This window comes from Harpia harpyja, chromosome Z (assembly GCF_026419915.1).
Source record: "Harpia harpyja isolate bHarHar1 chromosome Z, bHarHar1 primary haplotype, whole genome shotgun sequence".
NCBI classification, from domain to species: Eukaryota; Metazoa; Chordata; class Aves; order Accipitriformes; family Accipitridae; genus Harpia; species Harpia harpyja.
In genome coordinates, this window is record NC_068969.1 from 69,220,148 (window position 1) to 69,240,257 (window position 20,110).

The following is a 20,110-nucleotide window of genomic DNA, read 5'->3' on the forward strand; positions in this document are numbered from 1 at the left end:
CTCCATGTTTATTATTCTGCAGGAGCAGAGCGGCTTCTGTTGCTAAAAGTGTGGGACCTATAGTAATAATTTTCAGTCACCTTCTGTCAAAGATACTGAGCCAGATTACAGAAATTTCCAGAAAAAGTGTGGAGGTTGTGTGTGACAGGATAGTCTAAGACAGTTACATTTAGCAGAAAATGGCTGTGAGATATCACAGAGATACAGAAGCCCTCTATGAGTGATTCATCCATAAGAAGAGCACAACTCAGTTTGTATTCTCCTTTTCCTTCTGTAACCTGACCAGTGTCCCACATATGTGTTTCAGGTGTGGCCAAGTTTAATCAATAAGTTAGGATTCAAACTGCTGCACGCATTTCTCTGTAGGAGCAGTATACATACAAGACAGGACATATTGGGCTTGAGGACATGGATAAACAGGAAAAAAGCAGAAAGCATGTTTAAAACTAGATAAAAAGAAACACTTATTTCTGCAACAGATATTTAAGACACATGGCTAACTGGACATTTGCTCTAGACCGGGTTGGGTCTTATTTTTCTCTATAGTTCTAAATCCTAGTTCCATTTATATGACTTCTTCAGCTTTATGACAATAGTTAAGAATACATTTTATTTTGCTCTGGGGCAGAAAGGGAAAAAAAATGATCTTTAGTCTTGTTTTGCATGATATTTAAAAACTGAATTATTTTTTGTTTCAGAGATCTCTGCCTATTTTGGGACTGGCACTTCTGTGACATACAATTTTCAAGAATACTACACCTTAGCAAAAAATTCTAGTTCTCATGCTTCTTCTTTCTATGCTGACATGACACTGAACAGCGAAGCAATTACATTTGCCTTCCGAACAACACGGACACCAAGCTTACTGCTTTATGTCAACTCCTTCTACAAGGAATACCTCTCGGTCATTCTTACCAGAAACGGTGAGTGTTCAGATAGGCCGTCTGGAAACACTAATGAACATTATAGCTGCCAACTCATATTCACTCTGATTCCCAGACCTGAGTCACAAACTAAGCATTGTCCTGTTGTTTCTTTAAATAGTATATTTATTTTTCAGCTGCACCAAGCAATGCTTTTCACATGAAAAACATTTCTCCTACTGTAATTTCAACTTTTACTACTGGCTTTTTTTTGTCAAGTTGGCAAAAATACTTATTTCTGGAAAGCCTTTAGAAATGCAGTAAAATATTTCACTTTTTTTTTTTTTAAATTTTGAAATGAAACTCAAAATGTGTCTGATCTGTCTGCAACTCACGTGATATATTAATTGCCATCTACATAATAAATAATGAAATAAACTACTTTTTGAAAGTGCATTATCCATTTTCCAAATTAATCAGAGGTCATTTCATTCAACTAAATTCATAAGCTACTTATATACCTATGAAAATACACATATATGACTGTGAAAATACACGTAACATAACTGATGTTTCCATTTAAGATGAACATTAAATGTTGGTTGGATCTTACTTTTTCATTCTTTCTTCTATGTCTAGATAATTTTTTTAAATTATTTTTATTTTTTAATTAAAAACCCCCACAGACTGAGTTGAATCTTTGGGTTTATCAAAGACTCTTTGCAGTCACAGTGGTTCTGTGCTCAAAGAAGTTCCTGTGCTTTCCCAGATATAGATTTGTGTGTAGAATAACTGTAGTATCCAACCTATCATGTGAGGTGGAACACGTTTTACTCATGACTGGCCTGGGTCTGGCCTGGGCCTTGCTTTCCAAAGGATAAGTAGAAAGCTGTCATCCATCTACAGCTGGGACAGAATCTCTGACAAGGAAAGCACACTGCCTCTGTGTTCTGCTGTGAAAGAGTCTGTGTGATTATATGTGTGCAGAGAGTACGCTGGGAGTTAACAACAAGAAATGGAAACTGAGCTAGAAGTAATTAACTGCATCCTACTGAATTGTCAGCTGGTCAGAGGTTTACAGGTCCAGACAGTGTAAACATTATTCAAGAACAGTACTTGTAAGGTATTGAGTTTTATTCGATAAGTCACATTGACATGAGCTACCAGACCAAGTCTTTCTCAGCTGAACTATATAAGTACTCATTAAAATTTCTGCACAAATTTTAACTCATTATTCATCTTTGTGACAGTTTATGGCTTTGTCACTACATCCTACTTCCAACATTGCTATTACTTTTCATGTTGCCTTCTTTCATTTCTCACTTATGTCAATTCCTCATAGTTAATTCCTTAAATAAATCAAACATTTGTTTTGCTCTTCAAATGCACATGTGAAGCAGGAGACATTGTATATGATCTACACTGCCTGTTGTGTATGTAGTGTACTATACTTTTTGCTCTATTTATCCCTGCAGGAAGTTTACAGATCAGGTACAAGCTAGATAGCCATCAAAATCCTGATGTCTTCGGCATCAATATCAAAAACATGGCTGATGGACAACTGCAACATGTGAAGATTAACAGAGAGGAAGAAATGCTCTTTGTAGAGGTAATTCAGTTAGGAAAAAAAAAAATGTGGATTATCATAAAAAAAATAGAAGATCCAAAGCAAAATGAAGTAAATAGTTAAAACAAGGCAATTACCCCCAAATAAACTTGTTTTAATATCTCAAGTAAATAAAGCAAAGGTTAGCAGACTCATGATGCACAGTGAAAGTCTACGTCACACAATCTCTTTGGTGTTCATCTCATCTATTTCAAAAGGTCAATAACTCCTCATCATTTTATATGAAAATACAATAAATTGTTTGATGGTTAAATTTTCATAATTTGTGAAATGTGTATGACTTCTGTGTTCTGTATGAAATGGGTACTGCCACATGCTGTCATTTATTTTGGGTCTCACATTTTGTTTTTTGTTTCAAATTACTTATCAAACTACAGTACAAATATATTACCATCTAGAAAATAATTTAAGCCTATTTGTCTAATTTTCATTGTTTCTTTTACATCAAAGAAATGTGACTATTAAGGAAAAGATTTTTGTTATTTTTAGGGGAAGTTTGATGATAAAATAGAAATATTTGATTTGCTAATAGTATATCCTAGCATGTAAATAAGTCTTCATATTTTAAATTTAAAAACCTGGATGTTACAAGTTAGTATTTTGAGGTTAGAGCTGAGTTTGCTTAATGATGCATTGGTAGAAGGCTTGAAGGCAAGTAGTTCTAGAGGTACCCTGGGGGCAGAGTATTTACAGTACAATATTTGATCTTTATGAACTAAATGTTGAGTGCCTTTTTTAATGAAAAAAGTGTTTTTCATGTTTTTGAAGGTTTACCATTTTTATTCATCTTACAGATGAAAAAGAAGGAATCAGCCAAATCAATAAGATAAATAAAGGCTTATTAAGTGGGATGCTTAAGAAGTATCACAGTTGTAATCAGTGATGTGAGGAAGCTGATCATCTATTTCCTGATTAGTTTTTATGCTAACAAATGCTTCCCTCAGCTTCTTCTACTTTTAACCTTGATTTTATCTGCTTTTTTGAAAACTTTGACTAATATTTCTTCCATTATTCTACTTTGTTCTTTACTGCACCATTCTGCAGGTTAACCAGAATGAAAGAATGAAGTTTATTCTGTCTTCAGGCACAGAATTCAATGCAATCAAGTCTCTCACACTTGGCAAGATTTTAGGTAAGTGGAACACCACAGGGTTTTCTAAAACATAGATGAAAATATCATCACAGCACATGAAAAATAATAAACCTAATCTCATTGAAAGATATTTGTTGTCTTGGATTTAGTTAGACACTGAGTCACAATCAAGTTAGAAACTTCAGTCTTGTGGAAAGACAAATATAATCATGGGTAAGTACTTCCTGAAAAATGATCAAGTAGGTTCCATTAAAAATAATTTCACACTTTTCTCTCTCATTTTGCAGTCAAGCATTATGAAACACCACTTTTTTTTTTTTACCCTCAGGAAAAAATAAATCACTGTGAAATCGTACACAAAGACCATAGAATACTACTAATCATGTACCGTATTGAAAAACTTTCTGTGATTAGATTTTTGTGTAAACTGTTAGGGATAAGGTAATGTAAGCAAAAACTTTCTTGGAGTTGCTCTTTAAAAACAAGTTAAGCTATGTCAAAATAATTTTTTCTAGTGATGACTTACCAAAAGCTGTCTGTTTATATGTAGTTATGATCAAAATGGAATTTACCTATCTACAATTACCATTTTGTCAATTTTGTTAAAATAAAATAGCCTGACCTAAAATTCTCAATATCATTTTATTTTCACATTGAGAAAACTCCACAATAGAGGAAGATGTGGTGCTGGTGAAAGGTTAAAGGATGTTTCTCTTTCCTCTAAAATAATTTCATAGAATAACAGAATGGTTTGGGTTGGAAGGGACCTTAAAGATAATCTAGTTCCAAATCCCTGCCAAGGGCAGGGACACCTTCCACTAGACCAGGTTGCTCAAAGCCCCATCCAACCTGGCCTTGAACACTTCCAGGAATGGGGCATCCACAACCTCTCCAGGTAACCTGTTCCAGTGCCTCACCACCCTCACAGTCAAGAATTTCCTCCTTACATCTAATATAAATATACCCTTTTTCAGTTTAAAGCCATTACCCCTTGTCCTATCACAACATGCCCTTGTAAAAAGTCCCTCTCCAGCTTTCTTGTAGGCCCTCTTTAGGTACTGGAAGGCTGCTGTAAGGTCTCCCTACAACCTTCTCTTCTCCAGGCTAAACAATCCCATCTCTCTCAGCCTGTCTTCATAGGAGAGGTGCTCCAGCCCTCTGGTTATGTTTGTGGTCCTCCTCTGGACCGACTCCAACAGGTCCATGTTTTTCTTGTGTTGGTAACCCCAGATCTGGATGCAATACTCCAGGTGGGGTCTCGCAAGAGTGGAGTAGAGGGGCAGAATCACCTTCCTTGACCTGCTGGCCACAATTCTTTTGATGCAGCCCAGGATACAATTAGTTTTCTGGGCTGCAAGCACACATAGCCAGTTCATATCTGATTTTTTATCCACCAGTATCACTAAGTCCTTCTCCGCAGGGCTGCTCTCTATCCCTTCATCCCTCAGCCTGTATTGATACCAGGTGTTGCCTTGACTCAGGTGCAGGACCTTGCACTTGACCTTGTTGAACTTCATGAGCTTCACATTGGCCCACTTCTCAAGTCTGCCAAGGTCCCTCTGGATGGCATCTCTTCCCTCTAGTGAATCAACTGCACCACTCAGCTTAGTGTCACCCACAAACTTGCTGAGGATGCACTCAATCCTACTGTCTATGTCATTAATAAAGATATTGAATAGTACTGGTCCCAGCATGGACCCCTGAGGGACACCACTTGTTACTGATCTCCATTTAAACATTGAGCTGTTGCATGCAACTATTTGGATAAGGCCATCCAGCTAATTCCTTATCCATCAGATATATGGTTGTGTCTTTCAGTTCTGAGATTATTATCTAGAATAGGTGGGAAAAAAAAAATTAATATCTAAAATGCATACAGTGATAATTGTTTTCATAATGATGGTAATAAAATGCTAAGTAGCTTAAAATTCATTAAGTAATGAAATTCAAAGATCATATTTAGAGACTTAAAAAAAAATCCTAATTATTGTTTAGTTGTGATTATTTGGAAGAATCTCAGTGTAGCTAATATGTTTTCTTACTGGAAAAATAACTATGGACCTCTAACATAAACAGAAACGTATATTACTTTTGAAACATAGATTTTCTTTACAGAACTCACAGTCCAGAAAAGAACTACTATGTAGGTATGCACAGAGAATGGAAAAGAGAATGATCATTTAAGCATAACTTTAAAGCATTATTAGCTGAAATATAAACTACTAGAAGAGAATAATTTAAAATATTTCAAAACCCCACAAATAGATGGTAAAACTGAATCAGGAATTTATAGTGTTTTGAAGTGTAGTAGTCAATTACAGTCACAGTCATATAAGGGTAATACCAGACCAGTACAGAATTAAAGGGTTTTTTATCTTTGTCAAGAAATTCCATATCAAAGCTTGCACCAATTTACTTTAAAATGTATTTGATGTAATGTATTGAAATGCACATTTTTAGGCAAATAACAGTATCTTTTTATCAGGACTAATGTCTCTTCCAAAGAAACCACACTGTTATAAAAGTTCAGAGGTGGGATTTTGTTCCATAAAAGCCATATATGATGGCTTTGCATCACTACAGTCGTGTGAAGCATGGAGTTACAATGACCTGCAGGGGCACTCAGCCCAATTTGGCTCAGTTTACAGAATCTGTCTTGAAGAAAACATATATTATACTTCTCTCCCTTTCAAAGGAGAGATGCTATTGAAGAGCTGCTGTTTCTTTTATAAATCTGACTGCATTGGGTCCTGATTCCTTTGAAGTCATGTCTAGAGGTGGAAGGAGGCTTTACGAAGGCAGTGGAAAAAAGTAATGAGGGTTTGCTGCAGCAAAGAGGTCTAAACAGAAGGAGCAACAAAATATGAAATCATGTATTTCTTGTACTTTGCAATGCTGTTCAGGAAAAAACCACAGGTTTTAAAATAGGCCAGAAATCTATGGATTTTCTAAGAATGTTCTTCAGTTGGAGAAGTATTTGTCTGAGCTCTTCTGCAGTTGTACATAGCTCAGTTTTTTGTTGAAAGCAAATGTGACAGTTAGCTGCTGAACTAGCTTTGAATTCCCAGGGAAAAAAAAAAAAAAAATCAGTGTTCTTCCTCACTTCCCAGAACCTTAGCCTTCCAATTTAAAGACTTCTGAATTTATCTTATGCAACTTTGTGACAAATAGTCAGGAAGCTAAACTGTGTTGGGACTCAGCAAAATATTGGAAGGTTAAGTGGTAAGGGAAAAGAGAAGCAGCACACTCAGCCACATAGTTCACAGGATACAATCCAAAGAGCTCCTCACATTTTTGTTTTCCTTCTAAGAAGATAATTTCTCTCAAAGCACCCCACACTGTAAGAAGGCTGTAGAAACCTCTCTTTTTACAGCAACCCACTAATGAAGTAATTTACTTCCACTGAGTAAAGCTATATTTGCCCAGGACCAAGCTTCCTAGGCTTCCCCAGGGTGAGGGTGGAGAGCTATGGGCAACGTTTTTCCTCAGTGAGAGCTGTTAACCTTTCCATGCCAACTGAGACAAAGATAGGCTTTCAGCAAGATTTACTTAGGTCTGATTTATACACAAAGTTTCACCAGCTTAAGAAAATGTGTGATTTGAAGTCAATTCACTTAAACAAAAAGCATCATACTGAATATGGACATCTCCAACAATGTAATAATTGGTTATTTCAGTAATAAATAAAACCAAATTTTCACTAGACTCTTAATAAGAAGGCCTAGGTTAAACCAGTAAACTATTTTGTACCCACATTTGAAATGGAATTTCTGTGTATTCGAACTATTCCATCCTATTTGTAGTGAAATCGTCCTTTCTTACATTGGTTTATTCATCTCTGAAATTATAAGATTGTATAATTTAGTTCTGTTTTTATGGGAAAATCTTTGAGGATAATTAATAATTACAGAGCTTGCTTAAGAGCTCTAATTATTATAGTTTTACTGATAAAAGAATGGTGGAATTGCAAAACTCTCACTGTGCTCCACTGATAGGTAAAAATATAGCGATAATTCAAATTGTTAATTTTACAATCAGCTTTTTAAAAAAATAATGTCTGGGTACTCCTGAAAAAGTGCAGCAGTGAAGCACGTGCTAAATAATAGTTGCTTTAAAAATGTCCATTTCTCTCTATTCAGCTTTTTCTACTATATGAATTTAGGAATTCATATAGTAATAAAACAATAAAATTCAGTCTTTTAAAGCTGGTTTAGAAAAGCCTTTAATATAAGTCTGTTAGTGCAAAATATGCATTTTTATGCAGCTCCCACAATCTAAAGTACATATAATTGTACTCCAACAAATTTATATGAATTTTTCTTTTTTCATCAGATTTGTAATTTAGTCAGCCAAGTTTGTTAAGGTTTACTTCCAATACCGAAGCTTTTCAGGATAATTATCTGGGGAAAGAGAAAGTTTCCAGAGCCTTGCAATTTTGGGCAAAATACCAGTATTTAAAAAATAAATATTCAAGGATTTAATGGAGATATTTTAGTTTGATGAAATAATTCTGTTGGAAAAATATTTGCCTTCTAATGTGTTATTTTTAAGGTTTTTTTCTACTCAATCTCAGCAGTGTGATAAATGACAGTTCCACAAACTACATCCACTTGTGACTCCTGGTTGCTGGATTTCTTTTGTTGAAAAAGCAGCAAAAAGTATCAAAGACAGAACTATTACTTCCTGTTAATTAAATTGCTTTCTCTACTGGCATTTTTTTCAGCAGTAAACTGCTGAAACAAATAACAAATTAACGAAAAGGGGCCTAGACCGTTTTGGAGTGTTTTTAAAGGGTATTCTTTTGTGCACAAAAATTAGAAAAATAATTGTTTAATTACATATTTTTCAGTAATTTATCTCCTTGTGGTCACTTCAATATGAACCATAAGTAAACATCAGTAAAATAATGTATTTCTTCATATTAAAAAAAAAAAAGTAACAGCATAGCAGCATTTATGTGGTCACATATTAGCCATAGAAAAAAAAAAAAAGAAGCAATGACCATATCTGATTCACCTGAAATCAGTGGGTGTATAGGCGTAATTAGTTTTAGCTGTAATAAGTTAAATTTATTTAATGTAAATAGCCTGGCCATAATAAAATTTTCATACAGGCTTGTTGCACAAATGTGAGATTTTGTGGCAGTCCATTCCAAGCACATTGTTAGTACCCACAGCTGGTAATTTAAATGTGAAAGTCAAATGCGCATTAATTTTTTCTACTGAGCAGATTCATTGAATCATAGAATCATATAAATCTTGAGTTGGAAGGGACCCATAAGGATCATCAAGTCCAATCCCTGCTCCTCACAGGACTACCTAAAAATAACCAAATGGGTAAGATCATCGTCCAGACTCTCCTTGAACTCTGACAGGATTGGTGCTGTGACCACTTCCCTGGGGAGCCTGTTCCAGTGACCAACCACCCTCTCAGTGAAGAACCTTCTCCTAATGTCCAGTCTGAACTTCCCCTGAGATAGCATCATTCCATCTCCTCCTGTCCTATCGCTGGTCACCAGAGAGAGGAGATCAGCGCCTCCCTCTCCACTGCCCCCCTTGAGGCAGTTGCAGACTGCCATGAGGTCACCCCTCAGTCTTCTCTTCTCCAAGCTGAACAAACCCAGTGACCTCAGCTGCTCCTTGTAAGTCTTGCCCTTGAGACCTTTCACCATCTTGGTTGCCCTCCTCTGGACACACTCTAATAGTTTGGTGTCATTCTTATATTGAGGTATCCAAAACTGCACACAGGACTTAAGGTGGGGCCACACCAGCACAGTGTGGAGTGCGACAATCATCTCCCTTGACCAGCTAGCTGTGCTGTGCTTTATGCACCCCAGTACATGGTTGGCCCTTTTGGCTGCCAGGACACACTGTTGACTCATATTCAACTTGGCATCAACCCAAACGCCCAGATCTCTTTCCGCAGGGCTGCTCTCCAGCCTCTCATCCCCTAATTTGTATGTATAAATAGGATTACCCCATCCCAGGTGGAGAATCTTGCACTTGCTCTTGTTAAATTTCATACTGTTGGTCATTGCCCAGCTCTCTAGTCTATCCAGATCTCTCTGTATGGTCTCTACCTTCAAGGGAGTCCACAGCTCCTCCTCATTTAGTATCACCGGCAAACTTATTTAATGTACATTTGACTTCTGCATCCAGATAATTTATAAGAACATTAAAGAGCACTGGCCCTAAAATTGTGTGCTGGGGAACTCCACTGGTGTCTGGACACCAGCCTGTTGCAACCCCATTTTCTATAACTCTCTGAGCCTGACCTGCCAGTCAATAGTTCACCCAATGTATTATGGACTTGTCTAATTTTGAGACAAGACAAGATTATACAGGAACATGAAAAATTTTGAAATCTTCACCATCATAAAAGTAGAAACGTCAAAGCCAGTCTTTCGATTGCACAGTTCTTATCTTAAAATGTTTTGCTAGAATCTGTACGTCTGCTGACTTTCAGTATTACTTCACAGAGGAAAGATGGTTGAAACAGAATTCAAGAAAGAAGGTTATTGAGTTTGTGTTTTGCTTTTGCTTTTTTTTTTTTTTTGAAGGCAATGTAGGTGGAGTAATTTTGTCTTTCTTTGCTGAAAAAAATTGAGTACACTTAGCAAATGAATTGCTATAAAGATGCTTAAGGATGCATAGCTGCAGTATACTATAAAATACAGTAGCTGATAAACAACTTGTGTGTGTGTCATTTTCAGTCAGTTAAATTTGACTTAAGAAGTAAAGTGGAGAAGGGTTTGTCTTCCCTAAGTTTTATGACTTTTACCAGGAAGATTGCTTGATCTAATAAAAAGTTTTACTTTACGCTAACAGTATTTTCTAATTAATGAGTCAAGTGAACTCTAAGGATTTTAAATATCTAATTTCCTTTCATATTATACATTGTTTATGAAATGTTTTGTATAGGAAACTAGAAAATAATAGAAAACCTTCACTCTTAAGGTTTTTGATCCTACTTATAGTTAGAGATATATACTTTTATCACAAGGGGTTTGGAACATTTTTTTCTTGCCACCTCAGGTTAGTCTTTTTCTTAAGACATCCAGATCTAGTGGATCCTTCAGTGCAGTGAAGCAATCATCAGAAACAGTGTGTGATACAGAGAGAACAGAGGCAGTTAAACATCCAACATTTTACGTAATTTGTCAGCGTAGGTGAGCAGACTCTTGGTTGACATCCATCTATCTAACAATACATCATCATTGCAAGAAGCAGAGGGAAGTTGAGGAGAAAGCTGCAGTGTTATTTTGCAACATTCTACCAAAACCCGTTAGCCCAATTTTCACTATTAACCTAATTGTATTGAGGAGTGCATCATACATTAGTATTTAACATTGTTACGGTAGCCATTGTAAAGATCACAAGTTCATTCATGGATTTTAGGATAAGTTGGAGGTGGAAATGAATAAGATGAAATTCCTATTTTATTTGCACAAAACTTGAAAACTTACTTCCCTTAAGAGTCATCTTTGAACGATTAGAACTTCCTGAGTTTTTGCTTAAATTAGAACTGACGGTGTAAATAAACTGTTTTCCATTTCCAAAGTACTGCATTAGAAAGCATTAGCGAGCATTAGCTGGTAAATAATTAGAGAACTCTGACAGGGTACATGCATTCAGAAAGGCAGCTCAGGAGACTAAGAGGGGAGGTTTTTTCTTCTTTTTTTTTTTTTTTTTTCCTTGGTGGGAAAGATAATGGTATCATGTTTAAAATGTAAAGTGGAACAACATTCATTTTTTAGAATTTCACAGAAAAGATCTTGACGGATTTCCAGGATCTGAGGTCTTCAGAGGTTTTTTGTTTTGACAGACTTGATGGTGATGGGATGGAGTAGACATATGAATCTGTGGACAGAATATGATCCAATACTGTACATATTTATGAGAAGAAATCTAATAAAATATGTATTTTTCATGAAAGCATGCTTCATCTTTATCTTTTGCAGAATGCAAAAGTGTTGCATTTTCATTTAAACATTTTAGTTACATTTGAATCTTTTTGCTTTGGAACTTGCTATAGTAAGTTAAAAGCATTTCCCTCAGCAGACTAGCAACTGTCATCTGTCAAAAAAAAAGAAAGGGTTGAATGTGTCTGACTGTCTTTTCATTAAAGACAGACAAGAAAGGGATTCAGTGAATCTACATATGTTGCTGTAACTCAAATATACTCAGGGAAACACAGGTTAATTATTCATTTATTCTTCTGTCGCTTTATTTTGTACATTTGCACTATGATTAATTATGTTCTGTTCCTTTTGATTAACAGAAAACAGCGATGTAGATGAGGACACTATGAAGGCAAACTCTCAAGGGTTTACTGGATGTCTCTCTTCAGTGCAGTTCAACCACATTGCTCCTTTGAAGGCTGCATTGCACCACAGCAGCTCAGCCCCTGTCATTGTAAAGGGACGCTTCACTGAATCCAACTGTGGTACTTTAACTGGAGCTGACTCAACATCAAGTGAAACAACCCATTCATTTGCAGGTAGCATATGGTTATCACTTGTTCTGATCTCTGAAGCAAAATCTAAATAGAGTACTCATGATGTGAGTCAGAACTTTTTTTTTTTTTTTCCATGTGGATTAACATCTCGGGAGTATTTTGAAAAATAATTCTCTTTTATATGTACCTACTTCTTTTTCTCTAACCTTTCTCTTCTCTGAATGTTTACATCTTTATCTCTGCAAAATATCATCTACATCAGTGTTCTTATTTGTGTGCTTATGGATCCACACCACTGCCACTTTACCATACCGTACATGAGCTGTAACCATGTGAGAATTTCTTGAAAACCCTTCTTCTATTTGTCTGTCACTTTCCTTTTTTTCTGCTGCAGATCACTCTGGACCAATAGATGAGGGAGAGCCCTTAGCTAATGCAATCAGAAGTGACTCTGCAATTATTGGAGGTAATAGGGACTATAACAACTCCACGGGAACCTTTTTTTTCTAGTAACTGTGAGTCTTTCAATGCTGAAGTGAAGTCAGTTTAGTTTTGTTTGCATAAGGAAACTACTAAAAAGGCTTCATTTTATTACAAGCGGTACACAGTCAAAAATCAAGCATAGTTTTAAAATTTAAACAATAGCTCTCATATTTTCTTCTTACATATATTTACGACATGACTGTTTCTATACATTGGAACATTCTGCTGAAACACAAGATACTAAGAACAGGTTTCCAACTTGCCTAATGCTAGCGTCTATGACTTTAAAAAGTACGTGGATATGTTGTGACAAATGGCATATGTTTAAAAATGAACAATCTTTGCTCCTTGACTATGCCAAAAAATCACATTTTGCTACATAAGTTAAAAATCTTCTTTAATAAATCTGAGCAACACAGTTTTTTCTTGAGAAAATGGGGTCTAACACTGCTTGAATCAATCCTTTGACAGACTGAAGCAAGTTTCATTCTGGTTCTGCATTTGGAAAGCAATGTACTCTTGGACAGATTATCACCTGCATTACTTAACAGCTTAAATATGAAATGCATGTTAAAATAATAATAATAAAAAATAATTACTGTTGGTTTGAAATACCATTTCTCCTCCATTTTCTTACTATTTCTTTTGGCCACTTTTATCAGCTTAAATAGAGCTACAAATGATCATCCACAAACTTTTTTCAAAACACTTATTTTTAACAGAGGAATAGAGAATGAACCATCTACGGTTCAATTGCTCCTAAAGTGAATATGTTGACAGTCCCTTTACTTTTTATGCCTATCAGAACAAATATGGTATAAAGCTTGGGATAGGTGTCTTGTGCTTAAAGTACAGGACTGATAATCAGGATAGGCAGGTTCTATTACTGTGTCTTTCTGACAGACCATCCTTAAGCCAAGACCCATCTCTGTTGTAGTGGGGAAGTTCTATCTCTTTAGCAGGAATAAAGAGTACGCAAGTGAGCCTTAACAGGGAGAGCTTGGGACTGGGGACCCTCAGGACAATTTCAATTCCTGTCACAGGTATTGGAGCAGGTGTATGGCTATGTCAGTTCAGTTTTTTTCTTTCACAGAATAGTATTGTCTCTTGTGAGAATCTTCTCCTGGGAGAATTTCTGGTGGTATTTCTTCTCTTGGGTGGATATGAGGGAAGGAAACTTCACTCATGAAGATGGTATTTTCACAGTATAATTCACTGTTTCAATTTCTGTTAGATACTTCAACAGAAAGAGGGCAGGGGGAAGGAAAGGTCAACCCCTCCATCTTTTAAATTCTGAGTAGGTTTCCTTTCTAAGGGTTTTAAAAGCCTCAGCAGACAAATGACATAGTGGGATTTAGCTGAATAAAGCTGCCAAGGCTTCTCACTGAGGATAAAAGCATTTACATCTATGGAAGTTGGAGTTAAGATAAGAACCTGCAGTCAGCTCTGTGTCTGCCATATAAATAATGGTACCTGCCATGGTCAGTGCCTGCCAACAGCACACTGCATGGTCAGTGACCTTTAACATAGTAGTGCTAAAGGTACTAAAATAAGAGGTAATAAAACTTAGAAGCTTCCTTGCTTGTAAAGTCATACTTATCTCTGTATATTTTTATACATACAAACTGAGAATTTTACCACTGAATTCAGTGAGGTCAGAATTTAAATATATGGTTTCTAAGTTCTTCTACACATCTAACTTTGTAAAAAATTACTTTGCTGTTTCAAAAGATAAGTATTATTTTACATAAGTATCTGTACATAAAGATCACTTTATGTACTAGGTAATTTAGTGTGGGTGGGGATTTTTAAGTGTACTAACAACAAAGTAATTTTTGAACTTCAAGCTACAATAGTTACAGTCTTTTTAAGATACTAATAACCTCACAATTTTATTGTTATTAAACACATTTGGGAATATGCACTCACAATTTTTCTACTGCTTAACTATCATTATTTAAATGTCAAAATAAAGCAAGCTGTACAACACTCAGTAAAAGTTTAATGTAAGTACCCTTAAATGAGTATAACTGAGAATTGTACCAATTCAGCTACCTCAGAAAAGGCAAGTTTATAGACAAGCTTTTGCAGGGCGCATGGAGTTGACTCTGAAACAAAGGAATAACTGTTCTATTTAACCTAAATAAGAACAAGATTTACTCAGATTATAGAGTCTATTGTGGAGAAGAAGGTAGCACACGAAAATGTTTCTATTCCTACCATTAAGGATGGCTGCTCATATCAGAGAATGAAAAAAATTACAAGTGCTGAATTTTGGTTGGTCTGGTTTTATTTATAGTGCCAAGGGACTATGTATTTTTATTTTTCTTGCAGTAATGGCCAAGTTATGCAGCAGATTTTTCCTTCATCTGGTACAGCTAAGCCATTGCATTACAACTGTTTCCCAGATGCTTTAGTGCTTTTTTCCTCCCTGCAGCCTGGTCTTGCTTTCTGCCTCTTTGATAAGCACTTTCTGCTTCCCTTCTATTTCATTTCTGCTCAAATTCATCTCCTGCCCAACCTCTGACTCGTGAACTTGAGGGTCTGAGACCATCGTAGAGGAGAATGAGGAAGAGAGGAGATGGGCAGGAAGTCTGTAAGGTCATGCTTATCTCTGTGGAAAGTATCTCTTTCCTCACTGTTCCTAATCTGCTGCACTAGGAACAGCATGCCCTGGTAACAGTTCAATAAATCTTAAACAGTCACCTTTAAAACTAAGTGCCCATTCTATTTAATCTCTTATATGTTAGGTATGTAGCACATACCGTACTTGATGAGTCCCCTATATAAAGCTTATGCTCCTGTCCCTTTTCTTTCTAACTGATCAGCTAGAACACCATAATGGAGGTGGCTATACTGATGATGATTTTACCCTACCATATGAGGCTATTAAAGTTGTTGGGAAACGAAGCCTGCTCACTACCACCTGTGTAGGCAGGGACCTTGTTTACTTATGAACCGAAGGTCATGTAGCCATGCAAAGTAAAAACACACCCAAGATGTCAGAACAAGTGCCACAAACCTGAAGGGAAGGAGTCAAACCTATATTTCACCCTGAACATGAAGTGAGCCTTGATTTTAGTATTTTAGTATTTTAACCAGTGTCTATTCATTACAATGATGCAGTTACAGAAATATGAGCCCTAGCTAATGTAGATCATAAAAATCTCTTCATCCCATATGATGTACCAAAGGCGGTCAAACAGAGTTGGGATTTTCTTCCATGAGGCAGAATAAACATTAGAATTTCTGTCCCATTTGACCTGACAATAGGTGGCTATAAACACTGGCCAATTTCCACTGGAGTCCCTATAATGAAATGTTTTATATTTTCCTTTATAAATTCTTCTTATTAACTGCATTTTTTAGTCAGAACCAGTCATCTCATCTGTGGTCTGAACTAATTTGTGTGGAGTACTGGACATGAATGGGACTAATTCTGTGCAACTATTTTTACTGCAAAAGGTCTGAGGCTTGGTGGTTTTGGTGTGCACAGGCAGAGTTGATAGAGGACCTGCTTCAGAATTCCAGATTCATACCTTTGTTCTTACCTTATTCTGCTCTGCCTTTGCTCTCCAGGTTCCTTCCCCAGACCTGGAGCCATGCTAGGAGAGCTGATTGGCAGGTGAAAGCTTATGATCAGACACGTTCCCTTCCCTCCTGATGACATGTGGTGTGAGAAAGGGTCATGAGCAACATGAGTGACTGAGGAAAGGGACAGTATTGTCTAATACTCATAGGAGTTGGGGAAAAGGAGAAAGTCATAGTAGTCCCCTTTGTGCTGTCCCATTGTCTGGCAGGAAAGCCCCTGAAGAACAGCTCCTCAGATCCACAGTGGCTTGACTTCCCAGCCTGTCAGAGTGGTAGGGGCTGATGGTGAAGGATGGAAAGACACCCTTCTACCTACAGTACCCTAAGGCCCTTACTGGTCTTCCATTCAAAAGTTTCAAAAATTATAGTATTCTGTGGATTTTTTTTTTTATTAGTACTCTGCAAAATTTCAAAACAATCACCATGAAGCTTATACTAAAGTGCTGTTTCTGGTTTGAAAGCAGCCATGGCTTCTTATTTCTCAGGCTTCCCTGCAACTCCCTCCATTATGTGATGGAGTCATTCCTTCTTTGTCCTGTTCTCTGGCCCATGAGTTACTATGTGTTCATCCTTTCACTTGAACTTTTTCTCTTTTCTTCTTCTAGGTGTGATAGCAGTCGTGATATTCATCCTACTTTGCATCACTGCCATAGCCATACGCATTTATAAAAAAAAAGGCATATACTCAAAAAATGAGTCAAAAGGATCTGAAAATGAAGACAGTGCTGAATCTGCACTGAAAAGTGAGCTCAGCATGCAAAACACAGCCAATGAAAATCAAAAGGAATACTTCTTCTGATTGGCATTCATGATTTAATTTAATATAATAATGTGATAGTCTGACTATCTTGCTAAGCCAGGGGCTCTCAACGGACAGAAAAAGCTCTTGCACTCTACAGTAAATGCAATGGATTTGAGACTTATTATACTGCTTATGTTCAGTCTCAGTGATTGCTGTAGGGGGCCTCTTTAAATTACATGCATTCCTTAGCTATTATCCCGTAAATGCATTTTATGTAATAGTGAATTAGATATTGTAACCAATTTCATTGTTGGTAGTTTCCGACTGTTCTGATGTAACCTTCTACAACTGAAGTTTAATGTACATACTGAATATGATTTTTGAACGGGAAAAATTGTTATGAAGTTATTCCTATCTTTTTCTTTAAAATTTGATTCTGGGATTTTGTTCAAGGTGAAAGGTGGATTCTAATACTTTGTGTTGCTAAAGAATGTGTTTCATTATAGTGATCCCTCTTACTTCCTCAAACAGAAAATGCCTTTTGAACTGCTGTTGGCTGGTGTCAGCATCTGCTTGTGAGCCATGGATTTTGGTGTCCCAAACAAACTGTACTTCTTTCCGCTGGGATGTGACCAGTGTCATCACTACCCCTTCTTTTTGGCAAGCCTAGCAGGCCTTAAAACTGCAGGGTGCACAATGTGTTGAAATGCTGTACAGTCTCTTTTGCAATAGGTTTTCACTTATGGTCACATGATGGCACCAAGAGACTCATGCACATTCTAAGCATTTTAAATAAAATTGGGATCACAAAAGGCAAGACATTTGCTTGGAAAGATCAAGTAATATATGAACAACAGTTAAGTTGCCATGAGTGAACACAACAAAAGATGATCAAGTTTAATGTCCCTGGAGATTACTGATGCTTATTCTGTCAAGAAGTAATGCTCTGTGCACTATCATCTGGCACATATTCTCTGAAAACTTTGTATCTATGATATGCTCCAGACCTCAAGATTAAGTTGTTCTAAATTATAGAAATTATTTATGATTATTATGACAATGGAAGTAGGGCATTTAGAGTCTAGTACAGTGGCTGCTACTTGAATATTTTTGTTCTTCACCCTTAATAGTACCTACTATATCTTTGTGAGATAAGGTCTGATTATACCACTGAAAATTAAACAGGTGCTTACTATCCTGACAGAGTAAATAAGAGCTTTCTATGATGCTGTATAAACAAATTATCAGATATGAAGTACCCTTAAGTTTAAGGGTAGGTAAAGGTTAAACCTTTAGGTTTAAGTTGTCTAAACAGCAGATTGTAAGGTCCCTTTAGACACCATAGGGTATCTGAAATACACATGTGATCTGGTGGAAATGTCACACGTTCTATGGAAGGTATGTGTCTTTTGGAAGAGACATCTGGTAATCAGGTAGAATACCTCAAGGCATCAAAAATGGCACTAGATACCAATATTTAGGTAGTTGACCCATACACAAAGGATTTTTTGTTTTTCCCCAGACAGAAGACTGTGTGCCTAGAGCTTGGATCTGAGAAAAGAATCAGGAATTCTGTGCCCTTGTAGACTTAAGTTTAAAATTTATACATCTTTCAGAATTGATTTATAACTGCTCCCATTGAAAGCAATGATAACAGTCATTGCTTTTCTCCTCTTTCAGTGAGGAAAATAAAAGCTAGACCCTAGACTGTGAAGTTTAGAAAATGTTTATCATAGATGCCCAAGAACATTATGAAGACATGGAAACCTGACATGGTGTGCCAAAACCTTTAATGTGCAAATTTCTTTACATAAATGGAAGTTGTAAATATAAACGTCCAGAAGATACTGTCTTTTAAAGCTTATTTTCTTCCATCAATCTTTCCTTTCTATTTTCAGAATTCTATACTTCCTTTTCTGCTTCCTCCTCTATGGCTTTACTTCATTTTTAGAAACAAATTATTTCCTGTTTTTGGTACCTGGAGGCTCTGCAATCAGAAATTTTTCAGACTAAGGTGCACTGCTTTCTTGTTCTCATTTTTGCAATTCTGTGTGCATATCTGGTAGATTAATCAGGCTGAGGACCCAGGATCAAGACCTGGGTGTCCATGTTCATAAGTGTATTCACTGATACAGTTTGGGCCATGACAATAGGTCACCTTTAGAAAGGACAGAACATGGTGAGGGAATGATACTGGTCTGTTCCCAATAAGTGATATGGATAAGAATACCCTGTTTTGTGGATAGGGAGGGGAGGAGATGAAAGCCTCACATGGGTCATGAGAAGACCTTGAACTGTTAAGTTTGCTATGTTGGGCCCTCCCAGCCTGGCTAGTTACTTTAAAGTTAAAATCATGACTCCTTCTTTTCAAGGGTCTGACCTAAATTGCATTGAATTCAAGAGGAGTCCACCCATGGGCTTCTCTGTAACTCTAACCCTCTGCGTCTCAAGAGGCTTTCCCTTCCCATGATAAATATGCCAGTGTCCACCTTTTTGTGTCACTTATATCAACAAGTCTATCAGTAGTGATGAGTCCCAGTCAACTACATTTTTATCACTGTGGGATGTAGTAACCATGGAGGACAAAACTTGTATGATGATATTAATTATAATACATTAGATCAGCAAAATGGAAATCTTAATTGAATGATAAAGGATAGCCTATTCATATGAGAGTTACCCATATGCTAACCTAATAAAACCTAAAGGGTACCCACACCAGGACAAGTTGGAACTATGCAAACTTAACTTTTCAATCACTTGCTTTTACTTCTATTTCCTTGTATATTTTTCTTGTGTGTCTTCATAGAGAGAAAGGTCTCTTCCCTTACTTCATTTTCTTCCAGATGAATAATTATTTTCTTAACCTATTCCATAGAATTTTTAAGAGCAACAGGAAGGGAAAAGCTGATTAAAACCCCTATTTCACAGACTAAATGAAAAAGAGGAGGGAGGGTATAAATGCCTGTGTGAATGGCACATTATTTCATTCAAAGACCTTTTTAAGGCATTTTGTTATGTTAAGGATTCTAAGGGGAAAAACAGAAATGTATTTTGTGGAATGCACATCTATCTGCAGATTTGTAGCATACAATAATTATGTCTCTCTGAAGATGCAAATGCCCATTTTCATCTGTAGGAAGAGTGATCATATATTTGTCACCTAAATGCAAAATATACTGGTTCAAAGTCAATGAAGCAGCATTTTCCATTACTTGCTGCATTTCTATGGGTACAAAAAAATGATGGCACCA

At 36.5% G+C, this 20,110-nt stretch overlaps 1 protein-coding gene across 2 annotated transcripts in view; it reads left to right on the plus strand.

The window, feature by feature from the left end:
- The window catches only part of CNTNAP4 (contactin associated protein family member 4), a 260,580-nt gene extending 242,474 nt beyond the window's left edge, over nucleotides 1-18,106 (plus strand). The window contains exons 19-24 of one of the 2 annotated variants that reach the window (XM_052778474.1): nucleotides 699-923; nucleotides 2,339-2,472; nucleotides 3,535-3,622; nucleotides 11,864-12,082; nucleotides 12,435-12,506; nucleotides 16,720-18,106. In XM_052778474.1, coding sequence (XP_052634434.1) covers nucleotides 699-923; nucleotides 2,339-2,472; nucleotides 3,535-3,622; nucleotides 11,864-12,082; nucleotides 12,435-12,506; nucleotides 16,720-16,913 — 932 coding nt within the window. In that variant the 3' untranslated portion in view covers nucleotides 16,914-18,106. The remainder of the gene's footprint in view (nucleotides 1-698; nucleotides 924-2,338; nucleotides 2,473-3,534; nucleotides 3,623-11,863; nucleotides 12,083-12,434; nucleotides 12,507-16,719) is intronic. The other variant, XM_052778475.1, reaches the window with a different exon arrangement.
- The last annotated feature ends 2,004 nt before the right edge of the window (nucleotides 18,107-20,110 follow it).